This window comes from Arachis ipaensis, chromosome B2 (assembly GCF_059453495.1).
Source record: "Arachis ipaensis isolate K30076 ecotype BB chromosome B2, ASM5945349v1, whole genome shotgun sequence".
NCBI classification, from domain to species: domain Eukaryota; kingdom Viridiplantae; phylum Streptophyta; class Magnoliopsida; order Fabales; family Fabaceae; genus Arachis; species Arachis ipaensis.
In genome coordinates, this window is record NC_142437.1 from 43,389,295 (window position 1) to 43,417,035 (window position 27,741).

General features: G+C 35.3%; 1 protein-coding gene and 1 pseudogene across 1 annotated transcript; both read right to left on the reverse strand.

The window, feature by feature from the left end:
- Positions 1-6,951: 6,951 nt before the first annotated feature.
- On the reverse strand, positions 6,952-7,725 carry LOC148573781 (uncharacterized). Its single transcript, XM_088505838.1, has 2 exons — positions 7,432-7,725; positions 6,952-7,281 (listed from the first exon to the last, which is right to left on the reverse strand). The coding sequence occupies exons 1-2, from the start codon at positions 7,723-7,725 to the stop codon at positions 6,952-6,954; spliced, it is 624 nt and encodes a 207-aa protein (XP_088361964.1).
- A 30-nt stretch (positions 7,726-7,755) lies between these two features.
- LOC148573782 (uncharacterized) lies at positions 7,756-15,217 on the reverse strand (annotated as a pseudogene).
- Between the last annotated feature and the right edge of the window lie 12,524 nt (positions 15,218-27,741).

Below are 27,741 nucleotides of genomic sequence, written 5' to 3' on the forward strand. Positions count from 1 at the left end.
ATTCCTTAATCTCCTTGTCTATTTATTTTACTATTTTTTGTTTATTATGCTTTATATTTATTTATGTTTGTGTCTTATTACATGATCACTAGTGTTTAAGTGTCTATGTCTTAAAGCTATGAATGTCCTATGAATCCATCACCTTTCTTAAATGAAAAATGCTTTAATTACAAAAGAACAAGAAGTACATGGTTTCGAATTCATCCTTGAAACTAGTTTAGTTATTTTGATGTGGTGACAATACTTTTTGTTTTCTGAATGAATGCTTGAACAGTGCATATGTCTTTTGAAATTGTTGTTTATGAATGTTAAATATGTTGGCTCTTGAAAGAATGATGAAAAAGGAGACATGTTATTTGATAATCTGAAAAATCATAAAAATGATTCTTGAAGCAAGAAAAAGCAGTGAATACAAAAGCTTGCAGAAAAAAAAAAGAGAAAAAAGAAAATGGCGAAAAAAAGAGAAAAAGAAAAAGAAAAAGCAAGCAGAAAAAGCCAATAGCCCTTAAAACCAAAAGGCAAGGGTAAAAAGGATCCAAGGCTTTGAGCATCAGTGGATAGGAGGGCCTAAAGGAATAAAATCCTGGCCTAAGCGGCTAAACCAAGCTGTCCCTAACCATGTGCTTGTGGCGTAAAGGTGTCAAGTGAAAACTTGAGACTGAGCGGTTAAAGTTGAGGTCCAAAGCAAAAAGAAGAGTGTGCTTAAGAACCCTGGACACCTCTAATTGGGGACTCTAGCAAAGCTGAGTCACAATCTGAAAAGGTTCACCCAGTTATGTGTCTGTGGTATTTATGTATCCGGTAGTAATACTGGAAAACAAAGTGCTTAGGGCCACGACCAAGACTCATAAAGTAGCTGTGTTCAAGAATCAACATACTGAACTAGAAGAATCAATAACACTATCTGAATTCTAAGTTCCTATAGATGCCAATCATTCTGAACTTCAATGGATAAAGTGAAATGCCAAAACTATTCAAGAGGCAAAAAGCTACAAGTCCCGCTCATCTGATTGGAGCTAAGTTTCATTGATATTTTGGAATTCATAGTATATTCTCTTCTTTTTATCCTATTTGATTTTCAGTTGCTTAGGGACAAGCAACAATTTAAGTTTGGTGTTGTGATGAGCGAATAATTTATACGCTTTTTGGCAATATTTTTACATAGTTTTTAGTATAATCTAGTTAGTTTTTAGTATATTTTTATTAGTTTTTAATAAAAAATCATATTTCTGGACTTTACTATGAGTTTGTGTGTTTTTCTGTGATTTCAGGTATTTTCTGGCTGAAATTGAGGGACTTAAGCAAAAATCAGATTTAGAGGCTGAAGAAGGACTGCAGATGCTGCTGGATTCTGACCTCCCTGCACTCAAAGTGGAATTTCTGGAGCTATAGAACTCCAAATGGTGCGCTCTCAATTGCGTTGGAAAGTAGACATCCAGAGATTTCCAGCAATATATAATAGTCCATACTTTGCCCGAGTTTAAATGATGCAAACTGGCATTCAACGCCAGTTCCATGTTGCATTCTGGAGTTAAATGCCAGAAACAAGTTACAAACTGGCGTTCAATTCCAAGAGAAGCCTCTACACGTGTAAAGCTCAATGCTCAGCCCAAGTACACACCAAGTGGGCCCAAGAAGTGGATTTCTGGATCATTTACTCATTTCTTTAAACCCTTGTAACTAGTCTGATATAAATAGGACCTTTTACTATTGTATTAGACATCTTTGATCAGTTTTATGCTATCTTAGACCTTTATGGGGGCTGGCCACTCGGCCATGCCTGGACCTTGTTCTTATGTATTTTCAACGGTAGAGTTTCTACACACCATAGATTAAGGTGTGGAGCTCTGCTGTTCCTCATGAATTAATACAAAGTACTATTATTTTCTATTCAATTCAAGCTTATTCTGATTCTAAGATATTCATTCGCACTTCAATATGAATGTGATGATCGTGACAGTCATCATCATTCCCAACCTATGAACGCGTGCTTGACAACCACTTCCGTTCTACCTTAGATTGAATGAATATCTCTGGGATTCCTTAATCAGAGTCTTCGTGGTATAAGTTAGAATCCATGGACGGCCATTCTTGAGATCCGGAAAGTCTAAACCTTTTCTGTGGTATTCCGAGTAGGATCTGGGAAAGGATGGCTGCGACGAGCTTCAAACTCACGAGTGCTGGGCGTAGTGACAAACGCAAAAGGATCAATGGATCCTATTCCAGTAAGATCGAGAACCGACAGATGATTAGCCATGCAGTGACAGCGCATTGGACCATTTTCACTGAGAGGACAGGATGTAGCCATTGACAACGGTGACGCCTAACATACAGCTTGCCATAGAAAGGAGTATGAATGATTGGATGAAGACAATAGGAAAGCAGAGGTTCAGGAGGAACAAGCATCTTCATATGCTTACCTGAAACTCTCACCAATGAATTATAAGTATCTCTATTTTTAATTTACGTTTTATTTATATTTTAATTATATTTTAATTATCAAATATCCATAACCATATGAATCTGCCTGACTGAGATTTGTAAGATGACCATAGCTTGCTTCAAGCCGACAATCTCCGTGGGATCGACCCTTACTCACGTAAGGTTTATTACTTGGACGACCCAGTGCACTTGCTAGTTATTTGTGCGAAGTTGTGACAAAGAACTAAAATTATGAACGTGCGTATTAAGTTTTTAGCGCCGTTACCAAGAAATGAACCGTCACGATTTCTGCGCACCAATACCTTGATAGTTGGTGAGTCTTGGAAGTGGTGTTGGTGCTTGAGGCTTGTTGGTCTTGTTGGAATCAAGCTTTGGGTGTTTGTGCATATTAGAAATCGGCCAAGGTATAGTTTCTATTTTCTTTATGTAATATGTAATATTTTTTGATACTTAGGCTAGTTGAGCTTAAGATAGGATTGAATGATGTTGATGTATGATTAATTATATGTGAATTTATGTTTGATGATGAAGAGGATGATATGGAGTGTTGGAATGTGTGATATATGAATTATGATGAATATTGATTTTGAATAACATTATGATGAGTGGTAATAAATATTGATGATGACATTGGGTTTTGATTATTGTAGTTGATGTTGATATTGAATGGTGGTGAATGATGTATATGAAGAGTTATATTGTGTGAAAATTGTTGAGGTTGAGCTATTGATTGTAAATTGTATATTTTGTTGAATTATGATGGTAAGAGATAGAAGAGAATGAATGAAATAGGTGTTCAATTGAGAAAAATACTATGAAATGGTAAATTGATGTAGGAGGTAGTATTTTATGATGTTTGGGTATGTTTTTAGTTGTTTTGGTTTTGGAAAACTAAAGAATTGTCACTTTTGGTAAAAAATCTGTTTTTGGTGAATTTTGTGGATCATAACTTGAGCCTCAGTTTTTGAAATTGGTTGAAATTTATGTTAAATTAAATATGATTTAAAGAGATTTAAATTGATATAAAGTTTGAGAGAAATGGAGTTTTGTAGAAGAAGTTACGAATGTTTAAAGTTTGTTTGGGATCTAAAACTGAAATTTCTGCAACTTGACATTTTTCTGAAATCTAAGGCATATGCGTACGCGGCCCCATGCACCATACGCAGGTGATGGTCTCTGTCCAGCACTCCCATGTACGTGGCAGATGGGTGCGTACGCGGCATACTGGCACGCGTATGCGGACGCACTTTCTTCAACGTGTGCGTACGCACGATAGGGTGTGTGTACGCACAACCCCTGTTTTGGTGAAAATGTGTTTTTTCTTCACTTTTAAGGGTTCTCTAGCTTTCTAAACTTCTTTAGCTTCTCCTTAAGACTTGTGGCTAGTAATTAGGCCCTAAAACTAGTATAGATAGTTTTATGTTTGAGATTAATGGATTTATATATGGGTTTTAGAAGACGGTGACTTAGGCTCGGTATGTCAGTTGGGTAGTTTTATCTTGTGAGTTAATGGGGAGCCGGGTTGATGATGAACTTGAAATATTGATGAAGGATTATGGTTAATGGAATGAGTATAAACGGATTTGTGCCTTGAACTGTGCTATATTACTGAATTGTCATGATTGGCAAGTTGCTATGTGCCTCGGGCAAGGGTTGTGGCAGTCTCCTGCTTGTCTAAGGTAGCGGTGTCGGCGTAGGGGCCGAGGCAGTCTCCCGCCTACGTTGAGATGTGAGGACTATGGCAATCTCCCGCTCACATAACCTTTCTGCTGCCAGAGTGAACTCGGGCACTATAACCCGAAACAGTGTGCCGGGCACTATAACTCACGGGACGCATGATAAAGTGCTGGGGTCTAGAGAGAGTGAGCAAAGCACTATAACCCTGGTCGTGGCAGAAAGGCGACATCCCAGAGACGTGTCAGGTTGGCATTTTTAACTGACAAGTGATATCACGAGCCAAATAGGATAAACATTCATCATATGCATCTTCTATATGCTTGCTTTCTTTGATTACTTGAGTTATGCCTATTTGAATAACATGCCTCAATGCTAGTTGAATTACCTACTATATATGTATATTACTTGTGTTTTACTTGTTTGCATTATCTGTGATTGTCTGGTGCTGAGGAGGTTAGGTAGGCGATGGCGATGGGATCGGATAGAGGGTAGGTTGGCGAAGGCTATGGGATACAGCGGTGTAATTGGTATTAGTTAGAAATCCCCTAAATTTAGATAACCCTGTTTATAGTTTATAATTTAAGTTATTTATTTCGTTAAGCTTGAATATCTGTTTGGTATGAATTTCTCGGATTGCCTTTGGCCTCTCGGAACCTTACATCTTATATATTGGACACTGTTACCATACTGAGAACCTCCGATCCTCATACCATATGTTGTTGTTATTTTTCAGATGCAGGTCGTAACCCACCTCGGTGAGTTGCGAGATGGTAACGGAGAGGAGGATCTTTTATCACCTTTTGTAGTTTGATATGTTCGATGTAGTTACTCTCTCATCCTTTGTATTTATATAACTTTGTTGCCTTAGAGGCTTTATTTCTGAAAACTTTGAGAGATAGGTTGTTGCTGTTTTAGAACTTCAAAACTCTGTTGTATTCAGTTTGAATAGCCGGCCTAAACTCCGTAAGCTGTGACTAGTCCTCTTTTTGTATATCATACTTATATATACCTTGCTTAATTTAATTATTACCTTGTATATCCTGGAGCTATCTCCCAGGTTTTATATATATTATGTCTTGTTCTTTCCATGCCTACGCATTTAGTTATCGTGTGTGAACACTTCGCGTTTTGTAATTCCGCTTTATGCGACTTTGAGCTTTACTCCTTCATCGAGCATCCAGTTATATAAATTCTTAGATATATATTATATATTATAATCTTTAGAACTGTCGTGGCACATTGTTATCCTCTGCTTTACGGCTAGAGGTAAGGCTTAAGGTAACGGGGTGTTATAAAGAATTGTCCAAAGAAGCCTAATCGAGATCCTGCTAGAGCATTACAACAAGGGTGAGTGTTCGCTATGTCGGCCGATAATGCTACTGGTTCTGGCTCCTTGCTCCAAGCTCAGTGTTGTGTTGAGACTCGTTCTTTAACTGTATTGTATGATTCTGGCGTGTGGCATTCTTTTATTTCATTAATTATTGCACGTGAGTTGGGATTAGCTTTCTCTAAACTAAGTTTTGACCTAGTTATCAATACACCCACCTCACATAAAGCATTGACCAACCTTGTTTGTCGACAGGTAGCCTTCAGTATTGAAGGTAGATCTTTCTTGCATGATCTAATCTGTTTACCTTTATTTGGTTTAGACATTATGTTAGAGCTTGATTGGTTATCTAAGAATCATATTCTTTTTGACTGTTTTGATAAAATTATTATCTTTCCTTCTGATAATATGCATACTGGATCAGTAGTTTCTCATGCTTTATACCTAGATTCTATGAGTGTTACCTATAACGGGAGTGAATGTGAGGGGTTCGTTCTATTAGCAGCTAGCTCGAGTGTCAGCGAAGTAAACGTGGAACAGATCCGAGTGGATAATTCAAAGAAAACACCACCGTCGCCAACTCCAAATCATGCGGCGGACAATTCACCTCGTGCGGTCTCAATTTTCGTGAGGCATAAGCCACCACATTTCGATGTTGCATCAACACGCAACCTAAACCTTTAAGTGATGCATCGCAAAACACTTTAAATGGTTCATTTGGCTCAGGTAGAATAAGCACTGGTGCAGAAGTCAACCTCTCTTTCAAGGTTTGAAAACTTTCTTTGCACTCCGGGCGTCCACACAAATAGAACTTCCTTATGCGTCAACTTCGTCATTGGTAGGGCAATCTCTGAGAATCCCTTGATGAACCATCTATAGTATCCATCCAAGTCTAAGAAACTCTTAATCTCATTTACGGATGTCGGTCTCTTCCACTGAGTCATAGCCTCAATCTTAGACAGGTCCACTGCAATCCCATCCTTACTCACCACATGACCTAGAAACTTCACTTTCTTCTTCTAAAATTCTCACTTCGAAAGCTTCGCATACAATTTCTTCTCCTTCAAGATTTGCGACATAATTCTCAAGTGTTCCTCATGATCTTTTTCGGTTCTGAAATACACCAGTATGTCATCTATGAATACCACCACAAACTTATCCAAAAAAGGGTTAGAACACTCTGTTCATGTAATCCATGAACACAGCAGGGGCGTTCGTTAGCCCAAAGGACATAACTGCATATTCATAGTGACCATAGCGAGTTTGGAATGCAATTTTAGGAATATCAGCTTCTCTCACTCTAATCTGATGGTAACCCGACCTAAGGTCAATTTTTGAGAACACGCCAGCTCCTTGTAACTGGTCCATCAGATCATCAATCCGAGGAAAGGGTATCTGTTCTTCACCGTCACCTTATTCAACTGCCGGTAATCAACACATAATCTCATACCTCCATCTTTCTTCTTTACCAACAACGCAGGCGCTCCCCACGGGAAAACACTTGGTCAAAGGAAGTTCTTCTTTAACAACTCTTCTAGTTGCTTTTTTAACTCCGCTAATTCCAACGGTGCCATCCAATATGGTACAATCAATACCGGTCCAGCTCCTGGCACTAGATCTATAGCGAATTCAATCTCTCTTTGAGGTGAAAACTTGGGTATATCTTTAGGAAAAACTTTAGGAAATTCTCTCACAACTGGTATTCGGTCTAAGTCTTGCTCATTTCCTACAGAATTTGCAGCCAAAAGGATAAATCCTTGGCATTTAGCCCCACTACAATTTACTTTCACCGTATTTAGGTAATAACTTCGTGCCACCACCGGTCCTTCTGATTCCTCAGGCATAAACCGGATAGAACGCTCAAAATAATCCAACAACACCCGATTTTTTAACAATCAATCCAAACCCAAAATAAAGTCTAACTCAGGCATTGGCAGACAAATAAAGTCATGCACGAAGTCTCGGTTCTCTACCCTAAAAGGTACCTCTTGACATCCTAATCTAGTCACCACAGTCTTAGAAACGGGAGTATGCACATGCAAATCAAATGACAATGCCGACATTTTTAACCCTAATTCAACAGCTTTGTCAAAGGCTATGAATGAATGAGATGCTCCAGTGTCATACAATGCAGTTAACATTTTACCACCAATTTTACATTTACCTCTTATCAAAGTACCCGACTTAGCCGCATCATCCGCCGTGATAGCATACACACGGCCTTGCTGTTGAGCTCTACCAGCATTCGGATCGATCTTCTCAGGACAGTTCCATGACATGTGACCAGCTCCTACACAACTATAGCAAAGTCACAAACCAGCCCTACAAGGAGTTCCCGGGTGATAGCTTCCACACCGCCTACAAGTTATTTTATTTTGAGGTTGCCATCTGTATCTCCTTCCTTAATGGTTGTCGTTCACTCGGTAAGTAGCTCGGCCACATTGAGGTTGTTGAGCATAACCTCCCCTCTTGAAGTTTTGGCCCTTTGGAGCAAAGGACCTTGCACCTCCTCCTCGGTTATGATGACCACCACGGCTAGAACCCACATTCACATTCCTCCTAGAGCAATCTTCCACCACACGCCTTTTGTTCACTAACTCAGCAAAGCTCTTAATCTCAAGAGGCGCCACAGCCTGCATAATGTCCTCTCTCAAGCCATGCTGGTATTTCATGCACTTCCACTCCTCATATCCTTTAGGAGCACCCTAACAAACTCTTGAGAAATGACACAGCTCCTCAAACTTGCTTGTGTAAGTAGTCACAGTCATTGTTCCTTGTCTTAGTTGAAGTAGCTCCAACTCCTTGGCTTGTCTCACAGAATTCGAGAAATACTTATATAACTCTTCTTTAAAGACCTCCCAAGTGATCACCTCAGCCCCAATTCCTTGCTGCAGAAGATGGTAGGTTCTTTGCCACCAGTGTTGAGCTTCTCTAGTCAGCTGGTAAGCAGCAAGTTCTACCATATGACCTTCGAGTACTTGCTGCGCTTCCAATGATCTCTCCATTGGCCTAAACTAGTTGTCAGCTTCTATCGGATTAGTTGATCTTTTAAAGGTTGGAGGATTAACCTTCAGAAAAGTTGCCAATGTCATCGGACTTGTAGCTGAGCTCCCTCCGGCTCTGTTACCATTCCCATTTATGTTCATCCTTTCCATCACTTGGTTGGCAGCCGCCACATTAGCTTGCATAGTATTGACAAGTTGGGTCATTGCCGCCAGAAATTTGGCTTGATTTCCAGCAGAAGCGGGTTCGTCATTTCCTCTCCGTCCGCGACCCCGTCCACGAGTTACCATCTCAGGTCCTATCCACACAAAACAAGTGATATCAAGGTGATCAGTCTCAATATCTCAAGTTAAGTACTTCAATTTTCCAAAAGTATACTCATGAACTTCATGCGAAACATATCAATCAGATATCCTAAATAGCACAGGCATAATTCAGAGTATACATTAAAGCATAAGCAGTCCAACCATTAGGCTCACAAGGACGAACTACTCTGATACCATAATGTAACACCCTAATATTCAAATCCTTATGCTCGAGTCATAAGTCAATGATACTAAGGTAGTACGACTCTCAGGTGGATTATAATATATATATATATATTGAAAGAAAATATTAAACTAGAAGCCTGAAGGGGAACAAAATAAAATAGCAAAGTCGTAACACTCAGGCATCGATAAAACAGAAGATAAAGGCTGAATTAAAAGCGGTATAAAGTTAAAACTGCAAAGAAGAATAAGATAAAGTCAGAATATAGATATATAACATAAGTAATTAAGTACTAGTCGCGACCCGCGAAGTTTAGGCCAGCTAGGGTATAGAATAAAAATAGTTTAACAACAATACCTCCTATCTCTCCCAAAAGATACATAAAGGCCTCTATAGGCAAGTTTTCAAAAGGATTAAATACATAACAGAAGATTTTCTAAACAAAAGTGGAGAGATTCTAAACAAAGTAAAGCAGAAATATAATAATCTTCACCATCTCTCAGATAAAGCACAGTTCACTGCTGAGCTCCTGGACCTACATCTGAAAACAACAGATATATATGGAATATATATGAGAAAACAATTAAGGTTTCAGAGATATTTATTTTCTGGAATAACTTTTCTTACCAACTATTTTAATTATGCAAGATTCAATTCAAGGCAAACTATATGTGACTAAACCCTAATTCCTTAGACCTTTTTAGTCTCCTCTAACCTTCATCAACTGCCAATTCCTTGGTCACTTGATTCCAATTAGAGGGTTAAGTTCAATTCTAGTTTATATGCCAGAGAAATACTAATTACCCAAATATAAGAGGATTATATGTCACATATTCTGTTAAGTCCAGATAATTAGAAATTTAGGAGAAATTGTTTTCAAGCTGTTGTTCAAGCAAAGAGCTTTTCCAAGGTTTACAAGAACTCAATTAGAACAATGGTCATACTTCCGTTCCACACAAATTCATAAGATAAAGAACGAAAACAATTCTTGAAATTGAAATAAATACATGAATTAAAATAGAACAGTAAAGTATTAATCCACAGAATAAACAAAGTTCCTAACCTTAACAGTGGAGGTTTAGTTGCTCATAGTTCAGAGAGAAAACAAGGATTCTGTAAAATTGTAAAGTGCGGAATGAGGTAAGAGAGAAGAGATGAGCCCGAAGGGCTGAATCTTTTCTCTTTTATATCTAATCCTAATTAATGTAAATCTATTTTCTAAAACAAAATAATATATTTTTCTATTTGTAAATAAAATAAATTTTTAATCAAAATAAAATAAAATCTTCGTTGCTGGCTTCAATTGGCGTGAGGACCATTGCTTTCTTCAAGGCTGACGCCTAACTTGGGCTGAGCCAAGTTAGGCTCCAGTATGGCAGTATGCTTTGGCGTGATTTGGCTTCAATTGGTGCCTAACTTGGGAAATTCCAAGTTAGGCACCACCATTCCCGAATTGATTATGCGTGTAAGTCTTCATCCGGCGCCTAACTTGGGAAATCCCAAGTTAGGCGCCAATTTGGCCGAACAAAATGGAGAAAAAGGGTATACAATTATATATCCTTGGAAAGCTCTAGAAGTTAGCTTTTCCAATGTCGCTGAAATCACATCAATTGGACCTTTATAGCTCAAGTTATGTCTGTTAGAGTGCAAGGAGGTCAGAATTGACAACATCATCCACTTTCTTCCTCTTCTTCTATAAAACTCCGTCAAATCCATCCGAATGCTACCTGAAATAAACAGAATTGTACACAACTCAAAGTAGCATTCATAGTGACAAAAAAGTATTTAAATCTTGATTAAAATTAACAATTCAAATGCAAATTCACTAGGAAAAGATAGGAAAGATGCTTACGCATCTCAACAACAAACTTGAATGGTTGCTTGTCCTCAAGCAACCAAAACTAATATAAACTTAGGATGTGAATTTGCGTGAGAAGTGAGTACTCAATTAAGCTCCTGTCTGTCTCAAAGTGGGGTTTATACACTGTAGTTCTGAATAGTTTTGACATCTCACTCTCCTTTGAATCTGAGGAATGTCACTGTCATTTGGGATTAGAATCCGGATAATATTATGAATTCTCTGGCCTTTATACTTTGGTTTAATCCTTGAATACAGCAAACTTTCTTTCAATCTCTTTTCTTTGGTGCTTTGCACTTTGAGCCTGGTCGTGACTTTAAATGCTTTATCTCAAGCTTTACTTGACACAAAAACACCACAAGCACTTAACTGGGGAACTCTCTTTTAGTTCTAATTTTTCTCTTAGTTACTCCCAGACAATGGTGCTCAAAGCACTTGATCTCAACTCTTAGTGATCTGTCTCAAGGATTACTTGACATATTTACACCACAAGCATATGACTAGGGAAACAACTCTTTGAGCTTTTAATCATGTTTGACCTCCCTAGTCATTGATGCTCAGAGTCTTGGGCCTTGCTTTTTTTATTTGCTGTTTATTTTGCTTCAACGATTAAGCTTTTGTTTAATTCAGAGAATTCATAATAGTTCTCTAAATTCCTTTTCCTTATGCACCAACATCCTTTGATTTAAATTCAACTATGCACTGTTCATATCATGCATTCAGAATCACAAATCATACAACCACATTTAAGTAAATAAGACTACTCTTAAATATAAACTCAATTTCTCATGCAGTACATTACTTCTTTTCTTTTCTTTTTAGATTCAATCTCAGTGAGCGGTACATGAGATAAATTTTTTTTAAACTAAAAGCAAATAACAGAATGAAACTAAATATAAGAACTGAAAGTACTAAAGATCATGCAGGCAATCGAAGCAATAGAAAATAGAAGACAACAAAATAAGAATGGAAGGGGAAATAAAATGAAAGGAACTCAATCACCTCAGTTATGCTGGTGGTCGTCTCATTCTTCTAGTTGTGCTCCTCCATGAAGAACATTCATCTCCCCATGGTGTCACTGATGATAAGGTAAATAGAGAGCACACTCTACAACACCAAACTTAAAAGTTTGCTTGTCCCCAAGCAAAGAAAAACTCTAGAGTGCCAAAAGTTTCTTTTAATTGCTCCTGTTCCTAATCTAATCATTCTGCATGACCAAAACACATGTAAAATAAGAAAAATTCTAAAAAAATTGAGATAAAGTAATTTAAAACCAGAACTAAAATAACTATAATGCTAAAATCAAAATAACTATAAAATTAAAACCAAAGTAACTACAAAACCAAGGGTACTAATAGTTGGGTTGCCTTACAACAAGTGCTTCTTTAACGTCACTAGCTTGGTGGTTGATTGTTGCTTTTTCTTCCTCTTCTTCCAGTTAGTTAAAAGAAATGACTTTAATGGACATGAGGAGAAAAATTATACCCACCAAAAAATAACTCCCATACAACTCTTTGATTCACTAGGACCAAGGAAAGCATATTCTAGTGTTGGGGAGAAGACTTCAATTCAAATGTGGGCAATGCATTTAGATTTTTCTTCTCAGGAGCTTGCATACATAGAATTAAAGGGACTTGTATGGCTTCCTCCAGAATGATTGGAATGTGCAAGAATAGAGTGTGCATGGCTTCCTTCTTCGTTTGTGTATCTTCCTCCTTTGTTTGTGCATCTTCCTCCTTTATTTTTGCATCTTTCTCTTCTTCCATGTGTGAGGGTGGAGAGTTCTCTAATTCACTGGAGTATGAACTCCTTTGATTGATTTCCTCACTTTCTTTCATAGGATCTTGCATTGTATCTCTTGGAAAGGAATTTGCTTGTTCCTCTTCCTGGGGGTTGATAATCAACTCCACATATTTCTCTATATTTTTTATACTCATTCTCATATCATGTATACATTCTTTCATGAGAAGCTAAAGAGCTGATGGTTCTTGATATAAATAAGAAGGAGATGATGGTTCTTGATAAGAGTAAAAAGAGTATGGTTCTTGGTATGAATAGGGAGATGGTGGCTCTTGATATGGGTAGAAAGGTTATGGTTCTTGATATAGATAGAGAGGTGGTGGTTCTTGGTATGAATATGGAGATGGTGGTTCTTGATAGTTGGAACATGGAGCATTGAAGTTGGTTTTGAATTTGCCAACCAAAATTCGGGTAGTTCCTCCATCCACAATAATAAGAATCATCCCTTGGGTGTGAGTAGTAACCCATGTGATCTCTCTCCATTATTTTTCCTTAGCACAAAGCACCAAACAGAATTAAATGCATCATATGGTAAACAGGCAAGTAAAGAAGAAAGAACATAAAGAAAAATAAAATAAAATATAGAAGAAAACAAAAATAAAAGAAAAATAAAATAAAAAAAATAATTTGAATAATTAAGAAAATAAAATAACTAATAAGCAAAAAGAAGTACAAAATTTAAACTCAATAAGTAAAATAACTAGGAAGAATAAAACAACTAAGGGGACACCAAACTTAATTTCAGAAATTAAGCGAAAAAATTTAAATAAAATAAAGCAAAATATTTTTTTAATTTTAAAGAAATAAGTTAAATGAAATTAAAGCAAAAACGCCTAATCTAAGAAATCAAACAACCAGTAGTTGTCAATCACAGTCAATCCCCGGCAACGGCGCCAAAAACTTGGTGCGAAATTTAAAGTCCACAAACTAACCGGCAAGTGCACCGGGTCGTACCAAGTAATACCTCAGGTGAGTGAGGGTCGATCCCACGAGGATTGATGAACTAAGCAACAATGATTGCGTGATTTACTTAGTTAGACAAACAGAAAATGGTGTTTTGAGAGTTCAAAAGCATCAACAGCAAATTCAGGAAATCAGAAAGCAAGCAATAAATGGATTGTGAAATATATATGAGAAAACAATTAAGGTTTCAGTGATATTTATTTTCTGGATTAACTTTTCTTATCAACTATTTTAATCATGCAAGATTCAATTCATGGCAAACTATATGTGACTAAACCCTAATTCCTTAGACCTTTTTAGTCTCCTCTAACCTTCATCAACTGCCAATTCCTTGGTCACTTGATTCCAATTAGAGGATTTAAGTTCAATTCTAGTTTATATGCCACAAAAATCCTAATTACCCAAATATAAGAGGATTATATGTCACGTATCACGTTAAGTCCAGATAATTTGAGATTTAGGAGAAATTATTTTCAAGCTGTTGTTCAAGCAAAGAGCTTTTCCAATGTTTACAAGAACTCAATTAGAACAAGGGTCATACTTCCGTTCCACCCAGATTCATAAGATAAAGAACGAAAAAAATTCTTGAAATTGAAATCAATATATGAATTAAAATAGAACAGTAATAATATTAATTAATAGAATAAACAGAGCTCCAAATGTTAACAGTGGAGGTTTAGTTGCTCATGGTTTAGAGAGAAAACAGGGATTCTGTAAAACTGTAAAGTGCGGAATGAGGTAAGAGAGAAGAGACGAGCCCGAAGGACTGAATCTTTTTTCTTTTATATCTAATTCTAATTAATGTAAAATCTATTTTCTAAAACTAAATAATATTTTTTCCTATTTGTAAATAAAATAAAGTTTTAATCAAAACAAAATAAAATCTTCGTTGTTGGCTTCAATTGGCGTGGGGACCATTGCTTTCTTCAAGGCTGGCGCCTAACTTGGGCTGAGCCAAGTTAGGCTCCAGTATGGCAGTATGCTTTGGTGTGATTTGGCTTCAATTGGCACCTAACTTGGGAAATTCCAAGTTAGGCGCCACCATTCCTGAATTGATTATGCGTGTAAGTCTTCATCCGGCGCCTAACTTGGGAATCCCAAGTTAGGCGCCAATGTGGCCAAAAAAATGGAGAAAAAGGGTATACTATTATATATCGTTGGAAAGCTCTGAAAGTTAGCTTTCCAATACCGTTGAAATCACGTCAATTGGACCTATATACCTCAAGTTATGTCTGTTAGAGTACAAGAAGGTCAGGATTGACAGCATCATCCACTTTCTTTCTCTTCTTCTATAAAACTCCGTCAAATCCATCCAAATGATACCTGAAATAAACAGAATTGCACACAACTCAAAGTAGCATTCATAGTAGCAAAAAATTATTTAAATCTTGATTAAACTTAACAATTCAAATGCAAATTCAATAGAAAAGATGCTCACGCATCACTAACATAAGGGGAATTCTAAGTCTAAGTCAACAATTCTCAAACCTTCTCAATTCTCCAACAGAGCCATAATTAGAGATAGTACAAAGGAAGGAGTCCTCTCCGGGAGATGAAGGAGTCAAGTATAAGGCTCGCTTAGTTGCAAAAGGATACAGTCAGGTACCAGGTGTAGATTTTAATGAGGTTTTCTCACCTGTAGTAAAACACTGTTCCATTCGGGTTCTGCTCGGTTAGAAAAGAGTTGAATACCCCATCAAACAAAGTCTACGGTTCAGCCGGAAACTAGTCACCCTTCCAACTTGTCCTCGATAGAGGCTCAAAGAAGTAATGCCCTCTTGAAAGAAGAAATTCAATAGTGTGTGTTGGGGCTACTCACAAGAGATCCCCATGCATACTAGGAAGAAGAACCTGTTAACGAAAGAGAAATAAGAGAAAGCAAGTATAGCCCTCAGCATCAACCAACACCAGCATGAGGGACCTCTCAATTGTACAAACACAAGCAATACAAATAAGTAATACACAAGTAGGTACAAGTAAAGCAAGTATTATATAATCAAGTAACATAACATATACGATTAGACAGTTCAAAACAAGTAAGCAAACCCATATAAGTCAAACATATGCAAATGATGTATGCCTGTCTAATGGCTGATGATATCATCTGTTGGTTAGATAGCCAACCCGACATGTCCTAGTAGCTAACCATTGGACAGTCCCTACAAGTGCGCATCCCCAAGATCAAAATCTCAATTATTCATTATACATATATCCATGGGGGAGAGCTCATTCGAAAAGGTATAAGTGTCCGGTCACACTTACGACGCAAGGTCAACAGAATCTCGGATCTTAACTTGGAGCAAGTGGAGCCGACCCGCTACATCTACTCAAGAAAATCCGAAACTCAAATAATTTCACAAATCTCAAATCATTATCAACTGGGAGCAAGTGGGGGCCAACCACTATATCTACTCCAGGAGGCTTAAACCAAACCCAAAGCAAGTGGATCAATGCCACTGCATCTACCCAGGTAGGTATATTAAATTCAGAATCAAGCTCATATAACAATCTTATAATCATTATCATTCTCATCGTCAATCTCATAATCATCATCATGATCATTATCAATACCATGATCATCATCAATCTCATTATCAATCTCACAATCATCATCATTCTCACTTAACATCTTGTTCATTTCTTTCAATTTTACTAACTCAACCCATTGAGATTTATCCCTAACTCTTCCATCCTCAATTCCACCGGCTCTAGACCCATATCGAAGTTTATAAAGGTTTAAGAGGCTAAAAGAATGGTTAAAAGTCATAAAAACACATTTTTCCAAATTCTGGGAGGTGTGCGTATGCATACATGTGGTGTGCGTACGCACAGGCTGAAAACTTGGGTGTCCGCGTACGCATGCAAAGGTCTGCGTACGGATAAGGTAAAAAATTTGTAAGTCGCGTACGCATGACCCCAATTTCAGACCATGACGCATACGCAGAGGCACTTGGCAGAGGCCAATGCCCGCGTACGCATGACAAAGGCAAAATCTGATATGTTGCAAAAATCAATTTTTCAGTCTAATTTTTAAAACCTCATAACTTTTTCCACAAAATTCTGTTTTCAACCATTCTTGAACCATTGGAAAGATCGATAAATAAATTTTCATAAAAATCTAATTTTGAAAGTTTTTCAACTCCGAAAACCAAGTTACGGCCCGTCAAAGTTGGCTTAAAATCTGTTTTTACCAAAAACACACATTTACTAATTTTCCAATGATTCACTAGCCTCAATTATTTTCAACCAATAAAATGAACCCAGACTAACTCAAGTTACATATTTACACACAACTAATTCCAAACCTACTCCTTTTACATATTCCAACTCAAATACATCCATTCGACATTTCAAAAACCTCATTTTTTACTATCTCAATCAATTAAATTCTCATACATTACATACCAATTCATTCAATCTCATACATTATCACACCATTCAATCATCACTTACTATCCTTACCTTTTTCCGGCTTCCGGCCCAATATTCATCAAATTAATACACATGAACTCATATTCATATAATTCACTATCCAACACCAATTCCAATCAATCCAACAATAATGCATCACCCAAAACATCAATTATTATATCATATCTTCTACACGTACCAAATCCATCCAAATACTCAATTCAAACCTAATCCTAGGGGCATCTAGCCTAGGATTTCATACCACATTATACGGTATTTAAATGAAACTAAAATCGTACCTCTTGTAGTCACAACAATTTGATCCTTCCTTGTAAATTTTTCACTAAGCACTAGCTCCAAGCTCCACCAAGAGTTTCACAAGCCAATTTCAAGTTTCCAAGAGTACCAAAATCTCACCCAACAACTCGAAAACAACCAATATCAAACATACATCAACCTAAGATTTATAAAATCTAGTAAATCACAAGGGTTAGTGATTTCTTACCTCAATCCACTAAATTTTGTGATGAATATCACTAATGACTCATACTGGAGCACTCCTAAACAACCAAAATCACAAGATTTTCTCAAAACTCAACCCAAAAACACGAAATAGAGAGAGAAACGAAAACTGGGCATGAGTTTCGAAATTTCTTACCACAATACCTAGATAAACTTGAAGAGCTCGTCAAGAGTGACGCATGGCCGCAAACGACTCGTCGATCGGAGCTCCAGAGAGAAAGTTATAGTGATTTGAAGTTTGGGAAGCTAAGTTTTGTTTCTCTCTTCTCTATATCCACCCCTCCCTCTCATTTTTAGGGTTAAATGAGCTTCAATGCTCATAAATGGTACTTATATACCTTGGGCTTGGGTCCCACTTGGGTCCGGTTCACGTATATGACCCGTTGGCCTAATTTTGGGACAAAACCTTTAAGATTAGCATTTTAAATCGCACTTTAGATATTTTTACTTTTTAAATCATAAATTCTAACTTTCTAATCTTTCTTACTAAAAATTAGTTTTCTCAGCTACAGTACCAGACAAATCTCGGACGGTACTGCCGATCAAATTTTCGGTTCGCGTTTTTACTCAGAAAACTATGTTTTCCGACTTAGAAAAATCCATTGAGTCCAAATATCATATCAAAACTAACAAATTATGATTATTATATTTTATAACCATTCTCGCCCATTTTTAATTTATTTCTTAATTAACCTACGGTGTGACCGGGTTTTACAACTATTTTCTTTGAAAAATCGGAAATACTTTTTCTTAATCATATATGCACATATAACCAAATTCAATCACAATCCTCACACGTACCAGACTTCGTATAGAAGTAACTTACAAATATATATACATATATATCATTACAAGTCATGCTTCCTATCCCTCTTGAAAGATTATAAAGATAAAGACGAGAAAAATCTATAATATATATACAATGCTAAACAACACATCCAAATGCGTAGAAGGAACCCCTTTAAAACTCTTCGTCTGTCCTGAAAAGGGAAATCTGTATGCGATGAAAACATCGTCCTCACTGGTTCGAAGTAGACAATTTCCAAGAATTGTCATAAGAGGATACATATAAGAAAAGAATTGATTTCAACTGCAGTGATTATCGTTCGTCTTACGAATCCATTCAAAACATTAATAATTAATTATCCAACAATTCAAAATTCACTTCTTTAGTTAAAAGAATTTCAAAACTCAATTAATATCTCATAACATAATCAATTTCAACCTTCGACTCAACATATAATTAAATCTCGTTACGGCCTCCGGCCAAAATCAAATCAACTCTGTCTCTGGCCCAAATCAAGTTAAAACATGGCCTCCGGCCTAACTCAAATTAAATCACCATTAAAACTCAGTCTCAAAATAGAATCAATTACCAGCATCAAATGGTACAAGGCAAATACAATTAGAGAACAATTACAGTCAATACCACATCAGGAACAACCCTCAGTGTCACCACTGCCAGCATAAGAGATCTCTCAGTTGTTCAAGCATAGACAAAACAATACAAGAAAAATACAAATAGAGAGAACAGTTACAGCAATTAATTCAATTAGCATGTATATACAATTATTCAAATAGGCAAGCCAAATACAAGATGCATACCCAAACAAATATACACAAATGCGAATGATGCATACCTGCCCTATGGCCAATGAGCTCATCTGTCGGCTATACAGCCAAACCCGACATGTCCGGTAGCTAACCCTGGACAATCCCTCGATGCGTGCATCCCCAAAGCTCGTATTCATATTCATTGATCAATATCCATTGGGGAATCATCCGAGAAGGTATAAGAGCCTGGCCACATCTTGCGACGGAGGGTCAACAAAGTCTCAATTCCATTCTGGAGCAAGCAGGACAAAACCACAATCCTTGCATCTACTCAGGAAGCTCAAATACCAACCGAGAGCAAGTGGGACAAAATCACAATCCTTGCATCTATCCCGAAAACTCAAATACCGACCGGGAGCAAGCAGGACGAAACCACAATCTTTGTATCTACCCCGGAAGCTCAAATTTCAAAAATATCTTTTAAAAAGTAAGTTAAATCCATTCCTCTTTCATAAAACTCCTTTTCACTAAATCAAAAGTCTCAAATTAACTTCATTAATCCATTCTTTAATTCCATTTGAAATTTTCAAAAGCATAACTCTTATATTTGAATCGATTGCGTAAAACTCACTTTCAACTTCATTTTCAAGTTTAATAACTTCTTAAAAGATCCAAAAATCATTCCTTTTCACCGATCAAATTCAAATTTTGTAAATTCACTAAAACTCCTCAAAATGTAATTCTTTAATCAAACTCAAAACATAAGTCTTTTCATATTAAATCGAACTCAAAACATAATTTTTTTCTTAGTAAATCAAACTCAAAATAGTATAATTATTTTCTTAATAAGTCAAACTCAAAACAAAACCCTTTTCGTAATAAGTCGAACTCAAATTATAACTCTTTTCTCAATAAATCAAACTCAAAACATAATTCCTTTCTTAATAAATAAAAATAAAAATATAATTCTTTTCTCAATAAATCGAACTGAAAACATGACTCTTTTCGTAATAAATCGAAATCAAATAATATAATTCTTAAATAAGATTTTCTTTTAAATAACACTTCAAACAAAGTCTTAGAGTTTTATAAAAACTTCGGTAGCATCCTCTAAAATTCGAATTTTGCCACCCTTCAAAGGTCCCAACAACCAACCAAACATCTCTCAGTCATTCAAATCACTTCCAATAAACCATTATCACAACAATAACAACTCAACTCAAGGGATCAACAAAGTCTAGAACTCAAGCAACCAATCTCATCAATCACAATACAAACTAACTTCAACAAAATCAATTCATAACTCAGAATTCTCATCCTTCTCAAACAGTTTCAAAACCAAACCATTCCTTAATATAAATGTATATAAATTAGATTTTCAACGCAACTCATTTCTCAATATAAATAAACCAATCAGATTTCCAAATCAAGCTTTCATTAACCATCACAATGCCAACTCAATCAATCAAGAATTCAATCAAGTAAACAATTACATTCTTTCAAAATAACTCAATCAATCCATAAGACTCACATAATCACTAAAAATATATTTTTGCATCAATATCGACTTATAACAATTCTTGACAATAAAATGAGTTTAAGGAAAGCGTCCTTACCTCGATTGTCAAAGCTCGGAAACTCTAAAATGTGTCAAAAACTAGTTTTTCTCCCGGCCCGCAACAGTTGTAGCCGTAACCACAGCTCCATACCGCTTCTGTAACAACAACTACAACTTCAAACGTGACACGTAATAACCGAAACTCAACCCTATCACAATAACATCACAAAACATAAGCATAATATAACAGAAACTGATATCTCAAGGGTTCTGGAAAGAAATTATTTATTGCATTTAGAAAGTAATAGAGGAATAGAACGGGGGTAAGTAAGGTTAGGGAAGGGGTGCGGCTGCGTGTGTAGGGGTTGAAAGATGTGAGAGTGTGAGTGTTTGTAATATTAGGATTAGGGTTTGTTTTGGGTAAAATTAGGTATAAGGGTAATTTTGGTCATTTTAATAAAAGTAGGGGTTATAGAGTAATTGAAAATCAATCTAAATCCAACATTAACATTTATAAAAATACTATTTAAGTTATCAATTTATAAATTATTTTTAAATAAATACTCTAATTCAATAATTTGAGAGTAATCAAATTAATTTTTTTTAAATTATAAAATAAAGTTCAAAATCTAATTATTCAAATTGAAGCATATAAAATACTCATTATTTTCAATCACTAAAGCTTTAAATCAATAATAAAAAAATAATCAATTAATATAAAATTCTCTAAAAATATATTCTTAAATAAATAAAATAAATAATAAATAATTTATTATTTAATTTCTAAAATTTGGGATCTTACGTTGAGTCTAGTATAATGTCATAAAAAATGAGGAGGTTTCAAGCTCTTTTGGTTTAATTATAAATTTTTTAAAGAAAGATTATAAAATAGGTTCTAAATCTATATTAAAATACAAGGCAATCAACTTCTAAGAGTCATAACTCAATCTACAAAGCTTTGAATTATATGAGACTAGATTGTAGTGAAAGTTAGATGCGCCTAGTGTTATAGTATCAAATTTTTAAGATTACATCAATTGTGTGATTTGATGTAAATTTTTAAAGGAGGGTTACTACACTGGTTTTCATGAATTATTTTGTATAAAATAAATCCGGTTACACAACTTTACCTAACATCCTAGCATTGATAATGATACATGCAGGTTCCAACCTTGATAACAATTACGATATAAAATTCATTTGAAATAGGAAGGGATCTTCCCTATTAGTGGTGGATCACTCCAAATAGAATAGTTTGTTGATAACATGATTCCTTGGGATCACAGGGATTGATGATCCATCCTTACTGAGTCATAAATACAAAAGGGGCATGGGGATAGCAGGCATGGGAACTATCAAGCGTCTGCGGGAAGAACCTGTGGTGATGGGAGCTGTGGATGAGGTTCTCTGAGTACATCTATCACGTCACTTTGATAAACTTACCGATATGAAGTATGACAGGACTAAAGACCCCAAGAACACTTAACCATTTTTGAGGCCAAGATAAACTCCAAGACTCCAGTGGATGTCGTCTGATGTCATACTTTCCTAATAATCTTGTCTGCCCAGGCAATCAAATGGTTCAACTCATTTTCTAAAAGGACGATATCATGTTTTGCCTACATCTTAAAACGTTTCCTAACAAACTTCAAAACTAGGATGACCAAAGCACAACACTTGATTACCTTCCTAAGGGTTACCAGCACCCAAAAAAATCCATGAGGAAGTAATTAGACCATTTTAATGATGCATGCCTCAAGATTAATGGATTATGGATTGACAGACGTAGTGGCGAGTTTAAGCTTCATCAATGGGATCTAAAATGAGGATTTTCGTAAACACTTGCTTTTGCCATAACTTAGATTAATAGCCAAGGATTTCCACTAAAATTTGACGTTTTTCCTTACCTTTGAATCCTTCATACCTCCAACAAATACAAACAATGCATACATCTACCACAACAAGATCACATTTATTTTAAATAGCACATAAATAGTCATTTAAGCAATCCTAAATAATTATACGCACTCAAATATAGGAGTATATATTAGTCGGGTGAAACCGAATTTTTCTAACTCAGACTCGCCCTTAAACACTAGGTCTATTTTTTAGACTCTAACCTGATCCTAGATTCGATGAAACCTAAACATTTTTGGGCCACAATTATACCGGGTCTAAATCGGGTGAAAACAAGCCTATAAAGTTTTAACAATAATTTATAAAGAAACTTATTTATAAAAAAATTTATTTATGATGCACTTATTTATAAAAAAGAAACTTGTTATTCAGAAGTTGATATTCCTATTTGAACTTAAATTTGTTCATAAATTCTAATTTAATGCTTCTTTAATCTATTTTCTAATTCAACAAGTGTGATTAAAAATAAAATAATAAATTTATAATTAATATAACATAATATTGGAATTAATTTAAAGTATATATACCTTTTTTAATTCTCTTAGAGTGCACATGGGTCGGGTGAAGCTGGGTTCGCCTTAACCTGAACCCGACCATAAATAATGATCGGATCTATTTTTGAGGTCCTTACCAACTCTAGACCCGGTGCCATTAAAATGTTCGGAGGCCGGATCTTCGGGTCGGACCGAACCATGTACATCCCTACTCAAGTACAACAAACATTGCACTTGATGAATGTCTATTCTAATAAATGAATAATAAAATAAATTTTAAGAAATTGAAAAGGCTTTTGACAACAAGTCTTTACTACATTTATATTTTCTTATGATTTTTTTTATAAAAACAAGACTATTTTTATAAAAAATATTTATTATCAATTACTTAATATTACTGTAAACAATTCTAATAATTAGATTTTGTTTTTGTTTTTCGAAAAACTTTACTGGATCTATTAAAATATATTTGTTACGATATTCTAACCAGTAAAAACAAACATATATAATAAAGACTATATAGCCAAATAGATTTCCAAAAAATTTCTTTAAGACACTTTCCTTCCTAACTAAATTTTATTACTCACGTTCGATATCTATAATTTCAACCAAAATACACTTCGAAGCATAGCCTAGTGGCTGATCTCTGGCCTCCGAAATAGATCTGCACTAGGCTCGATTCCATATTGTCTGTTAGCGTATACATATGAGCAAAAATCTTTACATAACACAGTTTTTAACCTTTTTGAAGTGGAATAAAAATTCAGACCCAAAAACAAATGGTGGAATAAAAACTTGCGAGTGCTGGCACTAGCTGATGGGTTACATTTTCTAGCCCCATTTCTCAGAATAAACTGGTGGATCAATAAGTTCAATAATGTGCATGCAGAAACTGAGTGTAGTAATGCCTTATTGCTCCATTTTGAGTTTCTTGCACTTACAGCAGTAGCTAGAAAACTTTGTTGCACAGTAAGAATTCAATCTAGTCTTCATCTACAATTCGAAGCTGTTTCACACGTCGACGAGGACCACACCCTGAATCTAAAGAGAACATTATAAATGGGAAATCAGGAAATGAATTCAATATACTAAGTTTAACTCAGTGTATGACGTAAAGTTAAAATTCTTTAGAAACTTATTTGAGTTTTTTTTTTTTTTTTTCCTCTTAAATACCTAGATACCCATAAAAAAATTTTCTCCGAAAACACCACACTTTTTATTTGAAAAAAAAAAAAAACCAATGAATTCGTCACTTAATTCATTGGGACCTATTTTGTCTTATTACTCTTGTTGTATTGATAATCTACGGGGTAAAGGTATTCCATTTTTTTCCCCTTAAGAAGCTTCTCTTCACATGCTTTTTTTAAAAAAATAAACAACTATAAATTTCAAACAAACTAATTACACTTTTAGAAGAAAAAATATTGGTGTGGGAGAAGAATTCATCTTGAGTCATTGATTTGATTCGGTCAGAAAAGAAGAAATTACGAATTCTCAGGTAATTATTGGGGATCCAAGCTGGATTTCCCTCACAAAAATTATACTATTTATATATATGAACATATTTGTGGCCACCATAAACCAGCAGATGTAGAATGTATAACAATGAATGAAATTTTGATATTAATAACTGCCCTGCCAACTAGTGAGACTCATTCACTTAAATTACTTTTTGAACAATAGATATGAAAAAATGTCAAAGTTTTGCACACTAATAATACATAAAACTTAAAGTATAATAATATAACATCTCAATAGTATTCCTAAATATGCTTCTCAAAAGAGTTTATTTTGAAGTCTTAAAAAGCATTTATTTAATTTTTTTCCCCATGCAGGAACTAGAGGACGTTTAAGAGAATCAAGAGACAAAAAAGATAAACCATTTTTCAGAAATCAATTATTTGAATTATCGATTCATATATAAATATATCTGTTTAAATAAACTATTATTTTTATCCATAACAATTCAATACACTAACAAATTTATCCATAAAAGAAGTTAATTTTGGAAGAACAAAGAATGACCTCCATACAAGAAAAATATCATCCATTAATTTCGGTCATAAGTAGATCCATAGGCGTTTTGATATTTCCATAGATAATTTCTTTATTACGGGTAACTTTTATGAGTATAAATATTTTAAATAATTATCTAAATCAATCCTTAAAATTTTTAAAATCAAATACTTCTACAAATTTTAAAACACCCAAAACACCCCCAATATGTATTTTCATTGGATAATACAATCTCATCCAATTTGATCCAAAGAATGAAGTAGAAAACAGTTTCTAACAATTTTTAAAAAATTTTAAAATAATCCCTAAAAAAATTTAAAAATTCCAAATTAAACAAATCAAATTGGAAAAGAACTGTATTGTTAGAAACTTTTGTGTATTCTAAAATCTAAATAGACAAAGCGTCCCATATTAAAATTTTAAGATAATTTAAAACAATTACAAGAACAGTCGTATTGATCATGGCATAACAGTGACAACAGGAAACCCAAAATGAAAATAATACATAACCGCCGAGCCATAGTACACTGCCAAAATAATGATACAGAAATATATGGTAGCACCAAGGTTCTGAAAATCGGACTAGTCATCAAACTATTCTAGTCATTGATTTATTAGTTTAATAGTCCAACCGGTTCAACTGTAGTCTAACCGAAAAACCGTTTTATAATAAAATTTATATATCAAATTTGGGGACTTTTGTGATCCCGTTTTATGGAAGCAACCATAAACACATACATAGGAGGGAAAATTAGAACATGATATGATGATGATAATGACGAATAAACAATTACTAAATCTCTGGGCTCTAGCTATGATTTCCATGAGTATTCATATAGTAAACCTAACAATTCTTATAAAGCACAATATACAACAATAATTTTTCTGTGAAGCTCATGAAAAGATACTGCTACAAAATTTTTGCTATTGTTATATCTCAAATTCTCAAATGAATTCTATTTTGTGATATATCATTATCAAATTTCAGCTCCCTCAAATTCTCAAATGAACTGACTCATTCAACTAATATATACTAAATTAGTGAAATATAGATAATCAGTGATCACTGATCAGTTCAACTTTGTTCAAAAGACAGTGACATTTCTTTAGATAAAACAAAAGTGTTACTACCAAGAAGTACATTATATAATCATCCATCAAGTTCAAATTCACAAACATAAAGGTTAACCATCGCCACACTTGACAAATAACCTTAAAACAATATAATATAATCATTTCAACACAAAGTTCAATAGCAGTTATTTTCAACAATTTCCAGCAATCATAGGTAGAAGTAGAACCCATATTAAGGTGACATTTGAGTTTTTAAAAAAGAAAAGAAAATCTAACTCAAATGTCAACCCTAAACCCAAATAAAAGTATCACACGCTGAAATAAACTTTCAATGTAGCAATAACAGGCAATCATCAAATTACACAAGTGCTAGAGCACATGATAACTCCAAAACCTGTGGCACCAATAAATCAAAATTAATTTTTGGCTGCCTCTAATACAAACATCCAAACATGAATGATTATGTTCCAAATATTACCCTACTTTCAGCTCAATCTGACACATTCTGTTCTGTTCAATAGCATCACAAAATACTAGCACCAAGTAAAATACATCACAATCAAACAAAATAGAGAACCTAACAAGCTACCTTCAAATAAACATTGATTCATAGAAGAAAACAAAATCACAAAAGCAAAGCAAATTATATTGGGTATACATCAAAAATTGTCTCTGGTACAAGAAAATTAAGGCTCCAGAATGTCAAGTAGTTCATTCTTTCATAAAGTAACAAGGTTTAATCATACACAAGCAAATTAGTCAAATTAAGGCTCTATTAGGGTAGAACATATCAAAGAGATTAAAAGGACGAAGACGAAGACGAAGAACGCGGCTTAGCAGACGGAAGACGACGAACGCCGAGCTGACCTCGAGGAAGAAGCTGCGATCAGTGAGAGCGATCAAAGGTCGAAGACTTGGAGCACGCCAAAAGCACTAAGAGGGAAGCTCCTGAGTGCGCAACGGATGGCGGTGGTGGTGGAGGCTACATGGCTAGGGTTTCTTTTGGTTGAGGGCAGTGCAAGGTTCTGAATTGTGAAGGAAAGAAAAGGAGAAAGGGACTGGGCTGCTGGAACAAGGAAGGGATCAGATTGCTTTTTGGTTTTAAACGAAACATAAAACGGCGACATTTCATTAAACCAGCCGGGTCCCGGTTCAGTCCAACTGGCCGGTTCAACAGTTTTCATGCGGTTTTCGAAATGGCAGTATCTCCTGATGGACCAAACTGCAGACTTCCGGTTCCCGGTCAGACCGGTGACCAGCCGGTCTAGTCCGGTTTTCAGAACCATGGGTAGCACTGTAACACACAAAACATGGGATCCACAAATGTACAATGTATTGTGTTCGGTATACTTTAGCAGCAGGTAAAATTTACCCTCCACTTCTACCCTCCAACTAAACATATCCTTAGGGAGAGTTTGATGTGGAGTGAAAACAAAAAAGGGAAGTTTCATGGATTAGGCCATATATAAAATTACATATGAAATTAATCTATAAAAAATTTCTCCCACGTTTTTAAACCCACACGAGACTCACCATTAAGAACAACTCTCAAAACTAGTTTCTTCACAATATAGCATCAAACTATAAGCATATAACTGAATATTTGAATCACAGTAACATTACCAAGTCCGAATCA